At 35.1% G+C, this 24,738-nt stretch overlaps 1 protein-coding gene across 2 annotated transcripts in view; it reads right to left on the bottom strand.

The window, feature by feature from the left end:
- The window catches only part of PREX2 (phosphatidylinositol-3,4,5-trisphosphate dependent Rac exchange factor 2), a 228,078-nt gene that overhangs the window by 115,253 nt on the left and 88,087 nt on the right, over positions 1-24,738 (bottom strand). For both annotated transcript variants that reach the window (XM_045861068.1, XM_045861069.1), the window contains 9 exons: positions 24,591-24,691; positions 20,164-20,267; positions 19,174-19,223; positions 16,328-16,403; positions 11,371-11,443; positions 8,828-8,970; positions 8,588-8,680; positions 6,753-6,901; positions 2,183-2,268 (listed from right to left, as the gene is read on the bottom strand). In XM_045861068.1, coding sequence (XP_045717024.1) covers positions 2,183-2,268; positions 6,753-6,901; positions 8,588-8,680; positions 8,828-8,970; positions 11,371-11,443; positions 16,328-16,403; positions 19,174-19,223; positions 20,164-20,267; positions 24,591-24,691 — 875 coding nt within the window. The remainder of the gene's footprint in view (positions 1-2,182; positions 2,269-6,752; positions 6,902-8,587; positions 8,681-8,827; positions 8,971-11,370; positions 11,444-16,327; positions 16,404-19,173; positions 19,224-20,163; positions 20,268-24,590; positions 24,692-24,738) is intronic.

The raw sequence follows: 24,738 nt of genomic DNA, 5'->3' as shown, positions 1-24,738 counted from the left end.
AGAGTGGGACAAAAGTTGGTGGTGGTGACCCAGCCAGAAACATGTGTGCACAAGGAGGGTGTGGGGCTTGGAGGGCTTCACACCTGAATTTGTCTGTGAGGTGAAAAAGGAAGTTCATCTTGGGAAACAGGTGGCAACTATGAGGAGAAAAAGAGGGAGCTGAACAGAGACAGATGAAGATCGCAGAGTAGTCATACAGGCCCAGTAAAGACAAGACTGAATTGGGATGGATGACACTAATTCCATTCCTACGACAGTTTTTCCCAGCTGCTCAGGAGAATGAGCAAAGAAGGTGCTTAGGTTGATCTGGCCTGGATGTACCAGAAATGACACGGCCTGGATGCACCTGAGAAATAAGGATGAGGGGATCTCGATGATGCAGCAAGAGGGGCTGAAGTGACCCACCATGGGGACAAGGCTAGCTAAGGAAGGAAGTGCAGTCCTGAGGGGTATAACGAACCAGGAGAAAAAAAGAAGGATCCAAAAAATGGAAGTCCCAAAACTGAACTGAAAAACAATCTCAGAACATCAAAGTTGATGAGACAAAAATAAGAGACTGTCATCAGAAACTGGCATATTGGAATTTTGGATTCCAAAGGTGAAATTCCAGTAAGTGATATACTCTAGTGGTGGCCGTGAAAAAGAGCTGACAAGTGGAGGAGAAAGTCTCTTTTTCTTATGACAAAATCACAGTGCAAAAAAAAATCACTGAATAATATCTTTTTCTTTAATATACAGCTGAAAGGAAAAGCACAGGAGCATTTCTTTTACTCTTCAGAAACAAAGAGCACCATGACCAGAGTTGGGCATACCATTCCAAAGGGAGAACCCTCCTCTCTGCGTGACATTGTACTAGGGAGTGAGGTTTGACATGATTTGCTCAGGTCTGCACTTATTTGATAGTACTGGTAGTGTGACTTACTCCATTCTGGTTTACTAAAAATGAAGAAGATATCTGATATATCAAATATCCCATTTTAGTATAAAATATATCCCATTTCAGTTTGATAATATTAATTAGTTGTTAGAAAGGTTTTATTTCTTTATTTTTTTGAAATGTTTACTAATCCATATATTTTAAAAATCTGAGTGAAAAAAACAAGCTTTTGAAATAAGGTACATTTTTGTCATATATACACCAATGAAAGCATATTTACAATCTAACCTAGCATGTTCTTGATAAATTTGATTCAGATAACAATGCCCTCTCAAAATTTTCTAGTCTAATGTTTGGGTGATCATCTTAAGGTGCTTTACAGTTTATATTTCTTTGTAACAAAACTAAGAATGCCTTTTGATGAGATAAACAAATGGCCTCTTCTCCTTATAGTGACTTCTTACTACAGCCCCAAGGTATTTACTACATTTGGCAATATGAGATTTAAACAGTTATTCCCTTAAATCATTACAATGTTAGTACGAAATTTAAAAGTACATAACAACAAGAGTTATCAATAGCTATTTTGTCCATTACAAAAAGAGGATAAAATATAAACAAAGATTTTAGTCACTAAAATTATTAAATTTAAAATGAATTTTATGGTTTATAAAATGCATGGCTTATAGGAATACTTGAAGTAATCATTTAGTGATAGGCCATAAAGTACGTAAATCATTCTTAAACCTAAAGCCTATATCTCTGAATTAGTAACAAAAACACAATTATTTGCTGTCAGAGAAAAAGACAAATTATATCCTTTGGCTAAATGGAAGCACAGAGCAAAGTGATTTTAGGAGGCATCATTTGCTTATAAATTATTTTAAAGACTTTATTTATTTATTTTGAGAGAGAGAGGAAGGGAGGGAGAAAGAGAGGGAGAGAAATATCAATGTGTAGTTGCCTCTCGTGTGTCCCCTATTGGGGACCTGGTTCACAACCCAGGCATGTGCCCTGACTAGGAATTGAACCAGTGACCCTTTGGTTTGCAGACTGGCACTCAATCCACTGAGGCATACCAGCCAGGGCTGCTTATAAATTTTTAACAGTGATACATATGCCTTACAATTTTTAAGAATTTTAAAAAAATATTATTTTAAGAATATACTACTATTGACTTAGTACTATAAAAATATGATGGAGAAAATTCATAACAACATTATTATACACATTTTAAACACAATCTTCTTTATCAAAAAATACCAGAAAGGCTGGGAAGCTGTTTACCACACAGGTTGGACTCACCTCTTCCTACCGCATGCACAACGGACGGGCCATATCCCCGGATCTGGAATCCAAGCCCCTCAGCTGAATCTGGGATTTTCACTGTCCTAGAACAATCGGAAAATAAAGTCAGATGACTTCAAAATGCTACAATTGGATAAAACAATAATTGTCCACACTTCTATTTATTCTTTCAATACATTTGTATTGAGAGTCCACCATGTGAAAAACTCTGGGTTCGAAATCCTTGAAGGAGGTACGGTGGTGCATGTCCTTGCGAAGGCAAATCGCAGACACACCCTGCTGAGTTCCTCACTAGACACAGGCATTGCATAGTACACTATGAATAAGGAACAGGCCCTGGGTTTAGACACACTACACTTTGCTTTTGGTTGTTGTTTGTTTTTTTAGAGAGAGAGAAAGGGAGGGAGGGAGGGAGGGAGAAAGAGGGAGGGAAACATCAATGCAAGAGAGAAACATCAATTGTTTGCCTCCTAGACACACCCCAATCAGGGACTGAATGTGAATCCACAACCTGCGTACGTGCCATGACTGGGAATCGAACCCCAACCTTCTGGTATATGGAACAATGCTCCAACCAACTGAACCACACAGGCCAGGGCCACACCGTACTTTGAATCCTCATTTAGTCACTTGATAGTTGGAAAACTTGAATGAATTCCTTAACTTCTCTGAGTCTGAGTTTCTAAGAAAGGTGATGGGTTAAAATTTACTTTGCAAGGTGTCAATGGAAATTAAAAAAGATAGCTTTGGTAAAAAATTGCCCTGCATTGTGCTGTGAACTACCTATGTAGGTACTTAACGAAGTGGAAGCATCTCTCCTTCGTTTACTATTACAAAGAAGACATCAAGCACTGAGAAACCTCTTTGTTAACATTAATATAAAAGAAACACAAAGCTAATAATACATTTCTACCTGTTGGGAACTCCATCAAAAAACAACAACAAAGAGCTAGTTATAAAGAGCAGATATGTCAAACACTACATCAAAATATTTTAAGAATATGATTAACCTTAGTATTTATTCAGTGGAATTTTAAAAGATAATACATCAAAGGTAAACCTGCATAAGTAAAAGAAAAATTTTCAATGAGTCCACATGGAAAGGAAGATAAAGGGATGGAGAACTTGAGTAAGCTGTCATGGCAAATCAGTGAGGGATGTCCAATTTGGTACTAACTAATGAGCTACTCCAGAGAAGGAAGCCAGAAATCAGAAAATGACAATGAAAAGCAGAAAACAGGACATAAGTTGGAACCTCATAACAATATTAATGAGTATGATAAATTGCAGAGAGCAGACAAATGAATACAACGCAATAAGTGTTGATGGATAGCCCTTGATGCCCAAGAAACAAAAGTGTTCTCCAAAAGTTGATGAATGAATCACAAAATAAATGCAACAGGAACATTAGAATCTCAAGTTGGGTACAGCAGCTCTTATTTGCATCTTTTAAGCAACACAGTGGCTAAAACACTTGAGAAACCCAGAGAGTGCATTTAGTCCTGAAGGCAGGGGCTGGCACTGTAACCTAGAATGTAACATAGGCAAGCATTCAGGCATTCAGTCACAGAAATGCATATCATCTGTTCCAGGAAACCTTGAAAGTATTACTACAAATTAGATGATATGCCATGAAGTTATCTGCACATTGGTAGGATGGAGGGCACATAACTAATTCATTTATCCTTTATCTTTAATTAAATATTTCTTGGTATATATAGCTGTATCTGTTTTCTCTGAATAGCAACTTGTTGCTATTGTCTGTCAAAGATACACTTGAAAACAGAAGATAGTTAAGGAAAAAAAGAAAGAATAAAGACATTTTCTGAGCATGAAACAAAAAAATACAGGTAGCTCATGTTTCTGAATATTATCAATGGAAATTCACTTTTGTTTAAATAACTTAGAGCTTTCAGATTACAGTGGCTTCTCAATTCTTTTTAAGCAAGGTTTTCTGTCCTTCTACTATGCTACAGAAGGCTGACCCTATTCTAATCTTCTAGAATATTATTACTATTCTCTTAATAAAATTTGTATGAAACACCATGAGATGCATTTGGTCATAATTTGGGGACTCCCTTCATAAAATGCTCTGTGGAAAACCTGTTTTCCTGTTGGGAACACTATGATGCTTATTAAAACAAAAATTAAATTTATGTAAGAAGGATGGTCTATTTCCTGCTACAAAGCCACTGAAAAATTCCTTGATATTATCTGTCTTAAAATACAGCTATATTCAACAGAAAAATTCTGTTGTATTTACTTCTCATATTGATTGCTTTTCCCCCATACAAGATACTTCATAAATCATAAGTAGCTATTGCAAGAAAATATGAGAGTGATTTATAAAAATCATATACTAGAATGAAGACATAAAGGAAAGGTTATAAATTTCAAACAAATTAAAGAGAAACAGAAAAAATAAGTACCCCATCCTCAAAACAGTTTTAAAATACAATGTAAAATATGCTCTTGATGTAATAAAGAAGCAATGGAAAAAGTGAAATGAGAGAACAGAAAAACATCGTAGATCACATCACTCGGGTACATGTTATGAGCTGAGCATGTCACTAAGTTCTTTACAAACCTAGATTTATTTAGAGTTCTTAGCAGCGCCGTGACATAGGCACTCTTATCATCCCCATTTTTTATGGATGAGGATGTTGAAGCAACACAATTAGCAAGCAAGTGGTGGAAGAGAGCCTTGATCCTGGGCCAGAAATATCATTCTAGTTACTGTACAACAAACTCCAAGGGAATAATCAGAAGACCTAGGTTCCAACCCTCCTCAGCTAGCAACTACTTCTAGGACTGAGGATTTGCCCAGTCTACTTAGTTTTGACGCCCTCTACCTGCTGAAATGTTTGTAATCAGACCAGTATTCGTAGGCTTAAATCAGGGGTTAAGGGGCCATGGGAAACCTTCATGGCCACTAATGAATGCTTAGGAACACTACTCCCTTATTCCTTTCCTGTTAAATGTCCTCAAAGTGTCCAGAGGTGGGCAACTAGGTAAGCCTTATCCCAGAAAGGGTTGGATAAACTGGGAGCATAGAGATCGTATTGTTTTAGAGATGGCATTATTATGTTTATTTGCTGCTCTCTAGCCCAAAGTCCTTTTATATTAGTAACTTGAACGAGTCCCACTCTTTCAGACACCTTTGTATGCTGTTGGTAGAAGCATCTACCTTGATGACTTACTGCAGAATTTAGCATATTACACTGCATTTTGACTCTTAAGATAAATAAGGCACCTAGCTTTGCTGAATATATATATAGGCAGGGAAGAATATTATATTACGTATACTTAGAGTCTATAAGTAGTTAAAATAAACTATTTAGTTTTTGAAGTGGTAACCTTCATCTATCGTAAAAATAATGAAGTTGCTTATCACAATGGTAAGTACAATTAAGTATTAAATAGTAATTTTGATATCATCATTGTATACTAATACATTATGGTAAGTACTTTATATGCATTATTTCAATTACCTAATTGGTTAAACACATGGAAACCTGGTAAGGGAACATGAGATCATCGATGATTTATGGAAGAGAAGCCAATGTCCAACAAGCATATCCATAATATCTTATTAATTTTTTCTAAAAAATCATAAAGTATATCTCATTTTGTAAATAAATGATTGTGCATAGGTGCCAGTACTTATAAAATTCAATTAACACTGAATTTCAAAAGAATAACAATGTATATAATATAAACAAAACTATAATTGTAACCTAATCAACAAAACAAACAAATGAGCAAAATAGAACCAGAAACATCGAAATAAACAAACTGCCAGTGACCATAGGGGAGGGGAGGGGGTAACAGAAGAAAGAGAGGGAAGGGGCCAGCAAAGGAACATGAACAGAAGACTCATGGGCATGGACATTGGGGGGGTATTTACTGTGGGACTGGGGGACAGGGTAGGGGTGAGCAATGGGGAAAAGGCAGGACAACTGTAACTGACCAACAATAAAAAGAATAACAATGGTTATTTATGAATGATATGATTATAGGAAAAATATCTTCCTTTAGAAAAGTCTGTACTCTAAATTTCCTATAATGAACATGAGTTTTTTCTAATTATAGGCAGACATATTTTTTAAAAGAATGGACCTATTTCTAAGTACACACAGGCATGAAAGACCTTACCCCCAGTCTGGATCCCATCTCCTATCAATGTTTAATTATCAATGGTGTCAAATCAACTCATAGCCCCTGAAATTCTTAGAGTTGAACATAGAAGAATGAAATTCTTTAATATCAAATGCACTATTAGTTTTCTTCACTCATAGTCAGACTCAACCCAACCCAGAGGAAAATGTAGGCAGCAGAGGGAAAGGATTATTTCTGCTGAAACTACCTTATTTAAGTAGAAAACATTTTATCATCATTAGCAATGTCGTTTTTCCCATCACTTAAACACCAGTATTAGTGATGTGGGTTAGGTTTAAATGTTCTAAGCAATGAGATACTTAATTCTAGGCATTTGCTTAGTTAACTTTTCTATTTTGTTCATCTATGTATAATTTATTTTTAATCCCACACAAATCGTACAACTTACTCCCTTGGCTTTGTGCTCACAAGAACTCTTAGAGGCTTTCTGCTGTTTAAGCATGATTTCAGGAAGCAGTCCACTTCATTGAAAGGTCTCATAAAAACTAGGTCACCATTAATAGCAAAAATTTTTTTCCCAACTTCCATGCCAGCCATCTAAGAGAGAAGTAGCAAGAAAAAAATCAAATTATATTTAATAAGGGATCTATTTTTTCCCAGAATTAGAATTTGAAAAGGTTTAGAACTTACAGATTTTGACATTTTAACACATCTGCAATGTTTTTATACAACTTCGTAAAACAGAACTGTGGGCAAGATAACATTTATTCTCTCTGACCTAGTTTAAAATTTGATCACCCATCTTGACTAAAATTCTCCCTCCTCCCTCCCTGACTTAACATTATACTCTTCCCATGACCCTTTCTTCTGCTGTATTTTAGTTATTTTTTACATTTCATTCTTTTTAACTATAGTCAAACCCCAAGTTAATTTTTTTTACTGTCTTTTCCATGTACATCCAATTAACTCAGAGAGTTTCAATCTCAATACAGATGTCAATGACAACCAAATGTGCACCGTTAGCCTGAGGAGGTGTAAGTGTCTCCAGGGCAGGAGAGACAAATGGCCCAGCATCCAAGGGGGAGCACTTCAACAAGAACAGACTACAAGATGCTGAAAAGATGACAAAGAAGACATTCTCTCTCCATGCCAATCATGCTGCTCTTCTTAACCTACACTACTGCCTTTAAACAATATGCTCTTTTAGTTAACAGATAAATGATGGAAATCTGGGAGGAAGCATTTAATCAGGGGCAGACCCAGATGAAGCTGTGCTCTAGGAACATCCTCTGAAGCTATCTGGGAGAAACATTGCCTACTCACAGAAAAGTACTAAAAACAGTCATTTATTGACCAGGCCCACTAACAGAGTATGAGTTGACAAGAGTTACTTTGTTTGACATGAACGTGCTGTTCATTAAACCTTGTTTTACGTGAGTTTGTGATCTGGTAAAAGATAGAGACCTTGTGCACCACCAGATGAGTAGATGACTGACACTTTATTACTAACCGTAAATAGATTCAAAGTTAAAAGCCATGTTTCATTCATTACCACCTTCTCTATGAAAGATTAATTACTGAGAAGTTTGCTGGGGGATTAAGCATTTTAATGCCAGGAAGCAAAGTGAGAATACTTGAATTCTGATAATTATTATCAGAGGAAATTTTGTCTGTTTTGTTCATTGCTACATTCCCAGACTCTAGAACACTGGTTAGCATATAACAGGGGCCAAATAAATATTTCTGAATGAATGAACAAATAAATGATCAGGAGATTTCTTGGTTTAAAAGGCTGGTGAGGTGAGAGAACATCAGTCAGTATTAACCCAATTCAAAAGTAAGTCAAAGCATGTGCTTTACTGATGGAGGTGCTATTTGTATGACAGTCCAAAGTGATAGAAAAATAGACACAGTCCTTAATTTAATGGAAGAACCACCTGACATATATAATATAGTCCCACCCTATGCAGTCTCCACAGGGTTACAGGCTGGCATTAGTGAGCAGGGACATCCCGGGGGCATGGAATGAGCCATTCGGCCTCTCAGGAGATCAGGAGGGGCACAGCTGCAGATATCGCCAGTACTCTCCCCCAGCTGCACCTGAGTACCCAGACACGGGCTCCTCTCACAGACTTCAAGAGCATTTGGTAGAACCTCAGAATAAGATTATTCAGTAACATTATTTTCAATAAAGATACTTAAAGGCTGATTTCAATTAGTTTAGAAATCTATATTTATATGTCATGGGCAACAAATTTAAATAAAAATGTTAATTTACATTACCTCAGCATTAGACCCCTTTTCTACCAACTTAATTATTGGAACTTTATTTTTGTCTTCTAACCCAAAACCATAGCTGCCTTCATTGGATTTAATCTGAAATGCAAAATATTAACATTATTAATAAAGCAAGTAGGAAAAAGTTTGCAAATTAACCAGAAATAATATGCATCACTACCAAACATGTTTATGTAATCTCCTGCTAATATCTAATCGAGAAGAAAACATTAGTAAAAAACTTACCAATAGTGATTTAGCTATAACATTTTCCACAACTTTTAAATCATGTTTCATAAGTCGATGTTTCATATTGGACCCTTCCATTTCCTCATCCGCAAAAAAACGGAAAAGTAGAGGTTCGTCTTTGAATTCACTTTTTTCAAGGACTAAGGAAACAGAGATATATTCAAATTGTTTCAATTAATCCAAAAATCCAACTCTTTGTCCAAACTGATAGACATTCAGTAAAATAATACCAGTACCATGGCCTCAATCTGACACTCCTAGAACAAGTTACGCACACTATGATCCATATGATAATTTTCTATTTCTTTGTATAATTTTCAGCCAATGTTTCCTTTAATTTACTGTTACCTAAAAACTTTTGAATTTTTAATATAAGGTATTTTTTCAATGTTAACTTTTTTATACTTAACCAAGTCTTTCAATTTCCACATTAAAACCTAAATTTAAATAGATTATATTAAATAAAAAATTTATACATTCCAAAACATAGAAAAATATAGTGTTTTGAATTTGTAGTAAACATTTTAAGTATGTTTTTTAATATCCCGCACAATGGTGGGAAAATCCAGCTGGATTAAGTGTTGTCTTTGTGTGTGTGAGCAGCTCCCTCTGCGGTCGCTTTGTTCTAATGCTTCAAACCAGAAATAAGTCTTCTGGGTGAAATGTGATTTTAGTTTTCGTTAATTCCTCGATCTCTTCTGTTTAAAAGCATTGTTTTCAAATAACCTTATTTTTGCAAGGGTCACTTTTTCCCTTTCATCTGAACATTAACATTTTCTTTCAAATTCAAGGTTTATGTTTTATAAGCCTTTTTAAAAATAAGGGTTAATACCAATAGAAAGCATTTGTATTTGGTGAGCTACTGAAAGCAGTCAAAACATATTAAATGGGGAATCTTTTCTATTTCCATTCACATTCCTTAGAACCTTGAAGAGAAGTTTGTTGGGACAGGTGATTTATCAAGCCAAGGAGTTAAAGGGGAGGCAGTGGTCCCCAAGCACAGCAGAGATGTAAGTCTTTATGATGAGACAGACCTGTGTTTACATTCCAGGTCTGGGATTGATTCTGGTTTAACACTGGGAAAGTTACATAAACTCTTTGAACTGCAGTTTCTTCATCTGTGAAATGAGGACCATAAAACCTTCCTCATAATGTTGTATAAAACCAAAATGAGGTAATAGTGTAAATAACTTGGCATGTAGTAAGCAATTAAAGATAGTAGCTATTTATTTCATTATTTTTATAGGGTTCCAAACAATAATTATTGACCAGGTAATTGTATGTACTTACTGATTTCTGGATGAAAGACTGGTTGGCAATGTGAGTTAATAAATGAAATTATGGACCACAAGTTAAACAGTAACATAAGTCATAGCTAACGATAGAAATGAGAATATACGTGAGATCGAGTTAGGTCTTGTCTATGTAACATAAGCAGTTTCCCAAAGCTCACATGGTACTTTGCTACTGTTTTCCTCCCCAAAATGGTCTGTCTAAAAGGAATAGGAGAAGAAGACATCAGAAGGGCTAGGCATGAGTTGAACTGATTGTGCTTTACTGACAGAGACTTTCATAGGAAAAACCTTTGTCGTAACTCAACATTTTAAAATGTGTTGAAATCAAATTATTGTTTATTTATTACTGCTTGTTTTCAGCTTAAAATTATAGTTTTAATTCCCTAGAATGATATCATTGCTTCCATTCAATGGTTTGCTCTTTAAGGATCAATATTTCTGTATCACAACTGACACTGTGCTCTAGAGATAGTGGAATGTAATGGAATTCCCAAAGTAATATATAATAACCATGGATGCAGTCAAAATTGCTGTAACTTTTGCTGCAGTTCCTTCCTCATAAAAAGGTAACAACCTTTTGAAAGTAACTGACAAATAGGTATCAAATATTTGACAAGTGCTATGAAATACATGTCTATAAAAATATATATGTGTGTGTGTATATATACACACACACATATAAGCAATCAAAATAGATTGTTTAGGTTTATGAAATCTCTAAGATGTTACATAGAGGAAAAACTAAGATGTTATTTTTTATAAATTTAAGGGTAATTAAATCTTCAAACAAAGAAAGAAAACTAATCTTTAATTAGTAGCCAAAAAAACAGATTTCTTCCAGAGATTTATTATTTTGTTCTGTTTAAAAATATTTTTATAAAAAATAAGAATATGTAACTATACATAATTCTCACTGAATCGTTTTAATACATTCTAGCATTCAGAAAAAGTGAGTCTGATCTGAAATAGTTTCAAAGCATATAATCTATTTTTCTTCAGAACACCTAAACTCAAGCCCTTGCTCTTCTGGAATCAGTTCTATTCTAGAAAAAAAATGGACAAGTAGTCATGACAACCGGGAGATAACACAGATGTGGTGACCCCACGTGCACACAGGGCAAGGCCCAGACAGTCTTGCTGGTCTGTCTCTAAATGACTTCACTGGAACACTGAGATATTCCCAGAGTCCTAACAAAAACAGAATGGTAACATACACCTGTAAGCTCCCAGAATAAACATTCCTACCATGGTGCATAAATCCGTTGTCACAGAGTCCAACGCCAAATATCATTGCCTCTTCTCTGGTACGGCAATCCCCCTGTGAACCATAAAAGCACCATACAGGTTAATAGGCAACCGAAGGCTTGCATCTCTATTAGCACTAAGCTGACAAAGTCATTCATATATTATGGTATGCATTGCTTTCATAAACCCACAATATATCTATTTGTTATAAAACATTCACTTGATAATGAAAACATATCCCATTGACATTAATATTCTTCAGAAAAACCATACTTTATTAAATATGAAAAATGTGAAGTGCCTAAAATTTATTGCTACCAAAAATTATTCCTTTCTTATATTTCTTCAGTCCTGTATCCCAATTTTGCATCAAGGAAATATCCTGTACAATGAAATCACATTAAATAAAGCTAAGTAATCATTATGTGTGATCTCAGCTAACACTTCCCTTCTTCCAAATGGCCTTGCTCTTTAAACCCCTAAAGAAACCTACTAATCTAGGGTGACTGGCTGGTAAAACCCTTACAGTAAATTGTTTGGCTGAGCCAGCAAATGTAAGCTTCTTTCTCATTATCTTGCCTAGAAAAAATAATCAGAATGTATAACTGAACAGAGAAAGAAAGCCCAATGCAACCTCTTGTCATGGTACCTACTTTATTCATTTAAGTATGGATGCATATACACAAATATGTAAGTGTATACGTATGTGTGTGTATGTAACCCTAGATTTGTATGTTTTACAGTTTAAGAAGTGCTTTCCACATATTATCTCATTTTTCCTTAGTCCTTTTCGCACTCAGGTACTACCTAAGTGCGCTACCTTAGGTTAGGTAGATTAGGCACTACCTAATCTGTCTTCTCCCCTCTGTCTATTCCACATCTGTGTCAACACTCCAGCATTTCTGCATCTAAGATTATCATAATTTTTGGTACTTTTTCCAAAATATGCTGTTACAGAGTTAAATTTTATTACACAGAAATGCCATGTTCCAAAACTTTAAACGGGCTCTCTTTTTTACAGCCATAACACATGAAAATTTTCTATTTGACTTTCAAGGACATCCACATCCTGGCTTCATTCTCTCTCCAGTTTACTTTCTAAATATGCACACCTTTTGCTCCAGCCAAGTTGGGCCCTACTCCTGCCTGAACTCTGTGCTTATTTTCCTTCTTGCTTTCACTCATGTAATTACTCGCACTTACAATGCCCTTCTCCTTACCCTTCACCCATTTAAACACTAGCTTTCTGTCTATCAAGGACTAAGACAATTCTACCTCATGCTGTGACACCTCCTACCCTCACTAATTCTTCAGTTAACTAACAAAACACTTACAATCTGTATCTGCAGACAATGCATCTGTGTCCTTTTCAAATTCTAGCTGTTAGGTAACTTTTATGCATTCATTTGAAAGGTATTTATATTTTTGCCACATAATATGCCAACTGATAGAGATAATACAGTAAAACATTTGAACATAAAATACTTTCCTGCCCTCAAGAAGTTTGAATCTAATGAATGCTACTTAACATGTGGTCTATAATAACTACCAATGAGATATTATACTAGGTACTGCCCTTAGTACCTAGTACTAAGTACCTAGAAAAAGGTTAAATAGGTCCCTGCCCTTAAAAATGTGCATGTTAGCACACTTTCAATATATTACGGTATTTGCTGAAACAGATACACCCAGGAAACTGGGACCACAGAAGAGGACCCTGGGCCCAGTGTGGAGAACCCAGCAAAACTTCCTGGGGGAGATGACGCTGGAGCACAGTCTTAGAGGAGACAGAAAAATCATATCAATTCACTTGAAAGAAGGACTTAGGACTACTTCCTGTTTTGTTGGCTTGTTTTATTTTAATCATTAAAGTACTTGTGAAACTTACCATAAAGCTTGTTTATTAATCACTTACATTTGGCTGATTATCTAATTGATATGCAAAAAATACTATCTAAAATGTTTTGGTATCCATATGCCTGATAAAGATCCTATTTGTGCCACATAGAACCAGTGAGAATTAAAAAGGGTACAACAGAAATGACTTTGGTTGTGAAGAAGAAAAGCATTATTTAATTATAAAATATGACTGGCCCATAAACAAATTACAACTTACATGATTTAAACGATGTTTGAGAAGTACATTAGTGTACTTGCTACATAAGGAGTTGATTTCATGGAATATATTACTATACACCATATTGTATTAGAAGCAGCACAATAGCGAGTGAAAGGTGTATTGAGAAGGAAACGAGAGTTACAATATTGTCCAAGATGACATCATATTGCAATATATTGCAGAACAGAAAAACTGTCTGATGCAGACCATACTCCAAACAATACATAGACTAGCATACTGGAAATAATTCTGTACTCTGGCCTCTAAAGTTATCCAAATCAATTAAGCCTATGAAATTTAGCTGCTTATTATCATTTGTGAGTATTGGTGGAAAGAGACCCTTACTCTTTACATTAGAACTTTATTCTTCTCTTATCATTTCATTATCTTGCTTTCATACTCAAAGCCAGCCCACATTTTCCTAATCTGAAGCTAAGCAATAAGAGTTAATTATGTCCAATGCTTACATTTGAATAAGTTTTACAATATCAGAATCATGACACTTATGTGACAGAGAAGAGATGACATACATGTACAGCTATCACAGTAAGTAGCAAATGTGAAAATACAATCTAGAGAGAGTGAGTGCCTTGTCCAAGTTTGCATAACTGCTTAGCAACAGAGCTGTCATCAGATGCCAGGCTACTGAGTCCCAGTCCACTGCAGTTTCTACAGACATGGTCATAACAGACCACTAAGAAACCCTGAAGAAAAATACCTGCAACTTGGTTCAGGTTTTAAACAACTTACTCTATTCTTCTAATGGTCACACTTGGAAAGTAAAAATGCCAAAAGAAAAAAAGATGATAACTGACTTCCCAAGTCAGAAGTTTAAATATTTATTCACCACCAGCTTTTACTTCAAACAAATGTTCTTCAGTTTTCTCACATAACCAACTTATAGTACAAGTTCATGTGAATCTTGTTGCATTATAGTTCCTATGTAAAATCCCAACTCTGATGTTAAGTACAGAACCTATTCCAATGACACACATGGGCCATCGTGTTAGAAAAGGCTCTGTTTAGCATAATGCTTTCCAGTTATGCTAAGCAAAATAAGCCAGGCACTGAAAGACAAATACCATTATGATCTCACCTTTAACAGGAACCTAATCAACAAAACAAGCAAACAAGCAAAATATAATCAAAGACACTGAAATAGAGAACAGACTGACAGTAACCAGAGGGGAGAGGGGAGGGAATTTCAGGGGAAAAGAGGAAGGGTTTACAGGAACAAATATAAAGGACACATGGACAAAATCAAGGGGCGAGGTGGAAACAGGAGGGAGGAAGGGAGGTCTGGGCAGTGAGCTGGGATAGGAGTAAAAGGCAGAAAACTGTACATGAACAACAATTCAAAAAAAAAGAAAAAAAAGGCTCTGACCTAGTAAACACATTATATGATGAATTAGGGTTTTATCTAAAGATAATTGTCGGGGTTTAATACAAAATCTTAACTTCTACCCTGGCTGGCGTAGCTCAGTGGATTGAGCGCGGGCTGGGAACCAAAGCATCGCAGGTTTGATTCCCAGTCAGGGTACATGCCTGGGTTGCAGGCCACGGCCCCCAGCAACTGCACATTGATGTTTCTCTCTCTCTTTCTCCCTCCCTTCCCTCTCTAAAAATAAATAAATAAAATCTTAAAAAAAAACTTAACTTCTAAATAGAATACGTTTAAGTGCTATAAAATACAAACATAGGTGGTCTTGGATAGTTTAGAAATTAATATTAAAATACAATCTCAAAATGCATATATATAAGCAAATGTGGGTTAAACATTAATATTTTATTTTTTAAAGATTTTATTTATTTTATTTTTTTTTAGAGAGGGAAGGGAGGAAGAGAGAGAGAGAGAAACATCAATGTGCAGTTGCTGGGGACTGTGGCCTGCAACCCAGGCATGTGCCCTGACTGGAAATCGAACCTGCGACGCTTTGGTTCCTAGCCCGTGCTCAATCCACTGAGCTACGCCAGCCATTAATATTTTAAACAAAAATAAACACCTTTATGGTTAGTATCAAATGTTATTATTCACCTGTAACAGTAAGTAGGCCACTTTCTTTAATAACAAAACAGTAAAACTGTTTATGGAATTGACTCAAATACCCAAATATAATGACAATATTTCAACCAAGCAATATTCTGTTTTCCAAAATTGTATGTGGTCGATATCACTTTTCTTAGTTTTTTTTAATCAAAAGAAAATATTTGATCACTTATTAGTTGATCTAGTGTAATAAAACATTTAAATAAATTTACATGTGAATATCTATTATGATGGGTGAGATGCCCTGATTGGCAAACACCATTTTCCCAGCTCCCATATTCTAAGAAACAGAATAAAATCACAACAAATTTTGTACTTTCCTATTTAAAATGAATGGAGGTGGTTATTAAAGTTCGTAGTATGGAAGCACAATTATTATCTAACAGAGAAAAAGGCATAGGAAGGCAAGAATAACTTGCTAGGACTATTAAAAAGATACTTTAAAACAAATTAGTGAACAAAATAAGCAAAAAATTTAGTGCATATCCATTGCTTCTTTTCAGTGGTATTCAGATCACGTCATTTTTTATCTAAGTATCCCATCTGATCATTTAAAAACAGGAATATATTCTTGAAAGATGACATAGCACAAAAATTAAGCCTGAAGACCCTTCAGTCAAATAAATTAAGTAGGTTCAAATCCTAACTGCTTCATATTAGCTGTATGAATTGGTCAAGTCATCTCACTGTGCCTCATCTGCAAGTGAGGATAAAAAAAAAATACCCAAATAACATGCTCAAGCTCTCATCAACAATGACCATAACTCAGCAACTTCTTTTTGTCTGCTTACCTGAGCAATTAACCAGTCTATCAGTTTGTTGGCCATGACTACAGATTTGTAGGTCCTTAAATGGTAATCTTTATCTCTACAAAAAAAAATAAATAAAAGAAAGAAACCAAAACCATTAAGGAAGGAGATAAGTGAGCACAGAGAAACATTTCATGTAGTACGTGCTACATTCAGGAACATTTACTCAATGTAATCTGAATTGATTGTCCACATTACGTGTAAATAAGAGAGGTTTACAAGGTCTACACAACACCTGAAAACTCCTCCTCTCCTACCAGTAGAGGAGACCCTCAATGATACCAAAGCAGGACATTTCTTCTTTCACATTTTCTTATATCCAAGTAGGTTATGACTGCCATGTTACCTGCTAATAACTTAGTAGAAATACAATATCTCATTAGTAAAAGAACAGTAAAATAGATTTTTCCCCTTTAAATCAAGATAGATTCTGCAAAACCTCTCTAAATGTGGAGAAGAAAGCAACTGTTTAATTCTCAACCCTGACTTCTCCGGGAAGGCTGTACTTGCTCTGAAGGACCGTCCATTTAGCTCGGCTGCCATGGAAGACCATAGGCCTGTCCTATGGTAAATACACTGAGAACTATGTCATTCATTTTGTCATGATCATGTCACATCCCCAGGGAACCCAGGTAATCAACTGTCCCAAATCAGACTCCTTTCAGCAGACTTCCCAGATCTGAGAAATCACTCAAGTTTAGTTAGATGTCAACAAAATGCTGGTGATCAGAACTAGACCCTGAAGGCAAAAGGCAAAAGACCCTGAGTTTGCAGGCCTGGATCAAAAGGGAGTAAGAAAGTGACAGTCTTTTCAAATCGTAAAAAAATCCTAATTGTGAACAACTTGAAATTAATGAATAATTACTTGCTATATTCAGAGTTTCTACCCTCAGTCAGGGATTTCCAATTAATATTTGCATCATTTTACCCATTTTAATAAAGAAATCTCTGAAATATGGTTGAAATTTCTGAGATTTCAATAATAATTGCACAAGGTTAGCCAGTAATCAACAGAAATTTTTTTAATCTTTTAAAATCTGTCTCTCTGTTGATACCTCACCACCCAAGAAAAAGTTAGGAAGGAAAAAGTAAATCTATTATAGACCATATGTTGGTTTGTGGGTTCTTCACCCAAGTAATTTTTTTTCATAAGCTGAGTTCATACATATTAAAAGCCCAACTATCATAACATTCCATCTGTTTTATGGTTTTTTTCCCATAAATTTTCCCTAGACAACTCACAAACAATTGTCATTTTTAGCCAAAGAACAATTCCTTCTTATCAGCTCTTACCAAGTGTAACTTCTTGATAAGAAATCCCATATGGCTAAAATATATTTTCAGAACACAGTTTCTCACATTCAAACTCAGTATCTGTGCAGATGACATTAAAAAATTAATTGTTATTGTTTTCTATTAGTTTGGCAGAGAAAATTAATTACCCACTTGCTAATGAGTTAAACAAACTCCTTTTAGTATTAAATTATTCAAAATATTTGCAGGATGTCTATGCCAGAGAATCAACAAATGTTGGTTCTTTTTCCTCTTTTCACCTTGTGAAGCCTGCCTATGAAAGTGAAGAGGACACTCCCAGAGTAATGGGCGAGATCCCCTGTCATCCCTCAGAACCCACAGTGTGTTCTCTCTGAAACATTAGTGGGCGATCCCCTACACTCAAACAGCAACTTCTGAAATGTTTTTATTTTTAATTAAGCTCTGCATTTCCTTGGAATTGGAAATCAGAAAGAAAACTGGAAACACTGTACATCAAATATCTGAATTCTATAGCCACTATTGAAAAGCTTCTTTATTCGTTCTGGAAATTGCACATCCATATTTGTTTGCATACAAAATATGTTTGTCAATAAACTCTGAATGATATCTGGCCTTTTGAAATTAGTTCAACATTACATTCTCTCAGTTAGTGTACATCAGTGTATATTAAAAAGCACAATAATACTGCCGATGGTCTCCTGTATTTTGAATCATTAAAACATTGAGACAGCAGAAAAATGTTTTCTGCTGTCTTTCTAAAGAGACAAACTGAAAATTAATCCTGATTCCACTTAAAAATAAAAGGCATAGCTCTTCAGAAGGAAAAACACAAGGGAGAATAAAATTATTAAATTATACTTATTAACTTCAAAGTGATTCCTTTTTTTTAAAGATTTTATTTATTTACTTTTTAGAGAGGGGCAGGGAGAGACAAGGAGAGAGAGAGAAACATCAATGTGTGTTTGCCTCTCTAACTGAGGACCTGGCTCACAACCCAGGCAAGAGCCCTGACTGGGACTCAAACCGTCAACCTTTTGGTTTACAGGCTGGTACTCAACCCCTGAGCCAGCCACATCAGCCAGTGCTCCAAAGTAATTCTTAGTTTTCAAATATAAAATCTTTCCTTTGAATAAAGATCATTAGAAGGAAATATTGTTAAATAAAATACACACTCAAAATTGGATTACACAATTTAATTTAAAATTAATATACAAGTAATCATAATGGTAAGTATTTATAGTAAACAATACCTCCAAATCCTCTCCCAATCAGTTATTATTTATTAAATGTTAACAGAATATGGGTCATTTCATTATGAAGTCAACAATTTATGGTGAATTGAAGGTAAATAATTTTAGAAATTAAAAGAGTGGAAGAAACTATATATTAGAACCTCAGAAAATTTATGCATTTTAAGATAAATTATTAATCTTTAAAAATAAAATTTTTCACTTTTGGGAAAAAAAGCACAGTGTTCCAGGTGGATAATATTTACCTAATATGCAATATAAATATTTCATATAAGTTGCCCATAACTTAGCAACCAGACTCACCTTATCACTGGAGTAAATAAACTATGAAGACGGCAATATAATCGTACACCCTATTGTAAAATAAAGATATGTCAAAAGCAAGTATCACTCAAAGAACATACCAATGACATTTTGAAATAAATGTATTTATTTACTGTTAATATTTTGGAATCATTACAAAATCTCAACCAACATATGTTATTCATATGTTACATTATAATGTAATACATACGTTATAAGTCATAGAGATAATATGACTTAAATCATTAAAAGTAGGATTAAATTTGCTATAAATTTGTCATATACATGACATACATATACACAAAGGGTTTTTTAAATTTTCCTTAAAATACAAAATATTAAAATATAAATATATATAAAAAATATACAATACAAAATACAAAAATACAAAAATTATAGCTCAATATTGTATATAGAATATTAAGTATATATTTTATACATATATTTATAAATATATATTTGTAAATATATGTAATATATATTTGTAAAATATATACTTAATATTAAAAAGTACTTAATATTATAAAGTATATTTGTAAAAGATTAAGTATATTTGTATAAAATACAAAATATTAAGCTATAATGTAAACAAAATATAAACCTATGCAGCAATATATCATACTACTGGTTCACTGCATGTCAATATAAATTTTGTCAAGTGTACAAAGAAAAATGATATTACATTAAATTTATATATCTGAATTTTTTTATTTATTCATGTACCATGACCACTTATTACTACACATAAAATAGTTTGAATGGATATAACCTTTTGAATGATGCAATTGCATTACTTTCATTGAGAACTAGGTCAGACAATGAAAATATGATTTAACATTAGAATTCTTGAAATAGCAAGAAGAAATTGAGAGGTTCATCATTTAATAATTGTCTGTACCAGAAGAATATTTTAAGTCTTTCAACAGCATTTTATCTGGCCAAACTATGACATGAATTCTGCTATTGATTAAAGGTTGCAGAAGCTCTTACCTTTGAAATCACGTCCTGCATCTCATTTCTTGGATAAAATGTTCCATCATCATAACGAAACCTATATAACATCTGTTCTGGTTTGAATTGATGTTTATCAGTAACTAAGAATATAAAAACGATACATTAAAATACTGACAATCTAACAGGTGGCAGCTAAAAACATTTATGAACTATTCCCAAACACTGAAACTTTAGTTTTACCAAATGCTTTTGTTTTCCTGACATAGTAATGCAAATCCAGTATTTAGACAGTAAGATTCATGATAAGATTTGGTTATATAATACATTTACCATTTTCATATAATGACTTAAGAACTAAGTTGAGGTTAGCAACATTTAGCTAGCATATTATATGTATTTGTGTGCATTTATACATATAAATATAGAAGTCTGTGTTTTCTATTTCTTTACAAGGCCACAAAGTTGGACACAATGTGCTCTTCGAAGAGCAGATATTCCGATTTATGTTGAGTCTCCGCCCTACAAGTGAGGTTTAGCATTTATCTGTTTTATGCCACAGTGATCAAGCTAAGACCACACATACTCCAATATTGACCCTAGATCCTATGTTTAGATCCCCAAAACAGATTACATAATTTCAATATGTAACTGATTCCGAAATTTTAACAGTTTTATTACAATGAGAAATGCTTTCCTTTTGTGTCACTGAATTCTTTTCCTCTGTGGAAAATGAGAGTAGTCATCCTTCTCTTGCATCCTTAGAATGAAATTTTCATGTTCATAAAAACTCCTGTTAAACTTCCTCTCAAATTTTCTTTTTTCCAGAAGTCATTTTATAGACAATTTTTTAAAATGACTGTTCTAGAAAGGAAAAACCTCAAATGGAAGCTCAAAGAGTTTACATGAAAATGCTTCCTTCACAGGGAATGCAACATTTGCAGAAGAGATCATGTGTTGCAATGGCCTCTATTTTCATGATTAGATAGAAGGCTCTGACCTTTACTTTTTGCTAACAACATTGTAGGGGGAGAAAAAGCTGTCAGAATTAAATCTCATGAACTACACTTGGTAAATACAGAAAATAAAGCCAAAAGACTTACAAAACACACACACGAAGTTTCACCAATTTTACCCCAACCCATTGAAACCATGTGCACGGCTTGTACCACTTGTAGTCATAAAATTGAGACAAGATTGCTGCCCACTCCCTTCCCCCCCAAAAAAGATAGACAACCCAGCCATTTGGCATCTGCTTTCCCAGAATAAGCCCCCAAATCTAAAAAATGCATGTATGAAAAATAAAATCAAGAGAAATATTTTGAAATCAGATGGCATCTTTCAAGACCAATTATTTATTTCTGCTATGCAATCTACCTATTCCCATTGTTATCCCACAAGGCTCACTGAAATAAATTATTGTCTCAATAGTCCAAAATGCCAGGAAATGTCAAGTCCAAGTTCTCTTGCCATAGTAAAACACATGATGGCTTAACCTATTCTAAATGCAGTGCTAAACCCTCAGGCAAGCTCCTGTGGCTTTGAGAATTAATCTTGGGTTCATTTGCACTGCTACATGTTGAATGACTACCTCGTGGGAGCTCTGACTTGTAGCATTCACCAAAGTTCTGTGATGTGAATGCTCCCACAATGGCCAATTTCAAGCTGCTAAAACAGTCACTTATCACAGAATTAGACATGCAGTGACACACTATCTAGTATTTCCCTCACACAGAAATAATAGGCATAAGTAACACCAAGAACATAGTTAACAATAAAATATAGTAAAATAATTAGGAAGTGATGAGTTTTATGAATATATTAGCTTTGTTTATAATTTATGTACCTCTATGTGTATACAATATAGTAAAATAATTAGAAAGTGATGAGTTTTAAGAATATATTACCTTTGTGTATAATTTATGTACTTACATGTTTCTATAACTTAAATTTTAATAATAGATGTGTTTAACAATCACCTTACAAATTTTTAAAAAATATTTTATTTGTTTTTAGAGAGAAGGGAAGGGAGGGAGAAAGAGAGAGAAACATCAATGTGTGTTTGCCTCTCACGTGCCCCCCACTGGGGACCTGGCCTGTAACCCAGGCATGTTCCCTGCCTGGGAATTAAACCTGCAACCCTTTGGTTCACAGGCCAGCACTCAGTCCACTGAGCCACACCAGTCAGGGCAAATTTTTTAAAAATTTAATTATCAGCTCTTTTGAGCTTACACAAGCCAACTTTATCACACCAGTGGATATATATAACAAATGAGGTCTCTGAATTCTTATATAAGCATTTATAATGTAAATAGTAGCACCAGAAAAGAAGAATATTATCATCATATCACAGAGAAACCATATGTGCTTCAACCCATGAATTCCTGGGATAGTAAGGCTTTGCCTCTGATAGAGTTCTCAGCAGTATTTGCAACATGAATAACAGCAGTAATAGTCTACTTTCTACGTTTTTTTTTTTTGCTTGCTTTCCTTAAAACAGATGGTTCATTCAACTTTATTTTGGGAATTCTATTTTCACTAAAATGCAGCTGGAACCACATACTAATGAGAGTAGCATGTGAGGCTCATATTCTTCATTCTAATAAAATTATTGATGTGAAGTTGCACAATATGTTTTCTTACATCCAGTTTGGGGGAATATGTTAATGTTAAACACTTAAAAGAGGTTATTTCCAGTGACAAAAATTCTGTATGCCAAATCTGACATTACAACTGATCAAATCCTGAAAACAGTAATAGCCCAGGCCCCTAAAATCAAACTGTGGTAAACAGAACAATATTAACAGAAAGCGTCATAGTTCTCAGAAAAAGAGTTAATCAATTTACAAATATCACTGTCAAAAAGATTTAAAATCTCATAAGATAAATCATCAAACGCTTCTAGCATCTGAAATTTCAAAATAAAAGTCGTGTTGTTGGAGAAGAGTGAGGCCTGACAGAGGGGAGGTAAGTCAATTAGGACTGAATTTCTCCCATCTGGTATCTCTTTCAAACAAAAATTCCTATGTTACTGTTGTTATTTTTTCTTTTAAGAGGGAGAAAGGGAACTCCAGAGGATTCCCATCTGGACATATGATAGTGTGTGGCATCAGGGGCACCCAGTGTGGTGGGGAAAATAGGGAGGATCTAGTCTGTTTTCAACCCACTTGAACCTCAAAATACGAGAGCCAAGCATCCACGTTTACTCATAATTCCCAGTCTTTTTCTCCTCTCCCACATTTTGCATTAGGCATTCTCTAAGCTTTTATCCCCAGTCTCATTATCATTGCTTTCTTGTTTTTTGTTTGGTGTTTCTCACTGATGTTCAGAAGAATCTGATAACTCATTGAAATGATTCCCAGCTCTGTCTCACTCTCTCTACCCTAAGCTTCACACACACATCTTGTACATTTGCCGGGCACTTCTCCACAGATGTCTCATATCTAACCCACAGCAAATCTTTATTTTTTCTCCCCAGTGTGCTCCTCCTCCTGAATTAGCTCTTTCTGTTATCCAAATAGAAAGCTCAGAATATCTGATTTTGCTCATCATCTTCCATCTCCCCCAACCAGTTAGCAAATACACTGTTTCAGTGTCATCCGAATCTCTGCAATGGACTGCTCTCATGACACCCACTGACAACACCCAGGTGATGCCCTCGTCCTTCACTCCTGGGGATGGACTGGGCCCCCAGTGCACAGGGCCCTCTGCAGTCTCTAACCTGTCTGCTCCAGGCTCCCCATTGCTGCATTTAACTCCAAAACCAAGTCTGATCACTGGCTCTTAAAAGGGCCCATCAGCTTCTCACCTTCAGAATCAGCCAGAGATACTACAGCCAGGGAGTTAAGACCTTCTGGACCAGGTGTTTGTCCACCTTTCTCACCCTGCCTCCTGCCCCAGTATATTCATCATGGAAGTATATTGTTTTGCTACATGAGACTGTGCTAGTTCCTGGAGAGGCTACCATGAACCTCCCCTCTGCTCACTTGAGCACCATGTAACACTCCCCAGGGTGGGATGTCCTCCTTCCCTCTGACCCTGTCAGGGTTCTGTGCATTCTACGATGCCCAGGGTTAATCCCACTTCCCTTGGGAAGCCTCTCCAAATACTCACCATCCCTTCCTCCACAATTTTAGAACACTACCTGCATTTCTGATTCTTACCTGTGTTATAATTTTTCATTTTAAAGTTAGCAAATATATCACTATCAACCTGAAACACGGTTCTACATATATTAGCCACTCCAGGTGGGGGTGTGTGGGGCAGGGGAAAGTAGTGGCAGGAAAATGGAGACAACTGTACTTGAACAATAATAAAAAAAGAAAAAAGAAATTAAGAAAAAACATTGAAAATATATAAGCGTCCTATAATGTGGAGAATTTTTATAAACTGAACTAATCAATGGAACTAAGATACATGCAATCTATGGAAAAACAGAATAGATAAGCAATTAATAAAATAATTACCATGGTGTATAATTCCATTTTCTAATAATGCTTGCCCCAAGTGAACACCTTCTTCAGGCCTGTGAATCTCTCCAATTTCCAACAGCCATGACACAAATTCACTGTAACAGAAATCCAATGAAAAGATTAAATAGTTATTTCATCCCCC

This window comes from Phyllostomus hastatus, unplaced genomic scaffold (assembly GCF_019186645.2).
Source record: "Phyllostomus hastatus isolate PE091 unplaced genomic scaffold, TTU_PhHast_1.1 phas_scaffold_21, whole genome shotgun sequence".
NCBI lineage: Eukaryota > Metazoa > Chordata > Mammalia > Chiroptera > Phyllostomidae > Phyllostomus > Phyllostomus hastatus.
The sequence above is the reverse complement of the archived record's forward strand: the minus strand, read 5'-3'. Positions and strand labels throughout refer to the sequence as shown.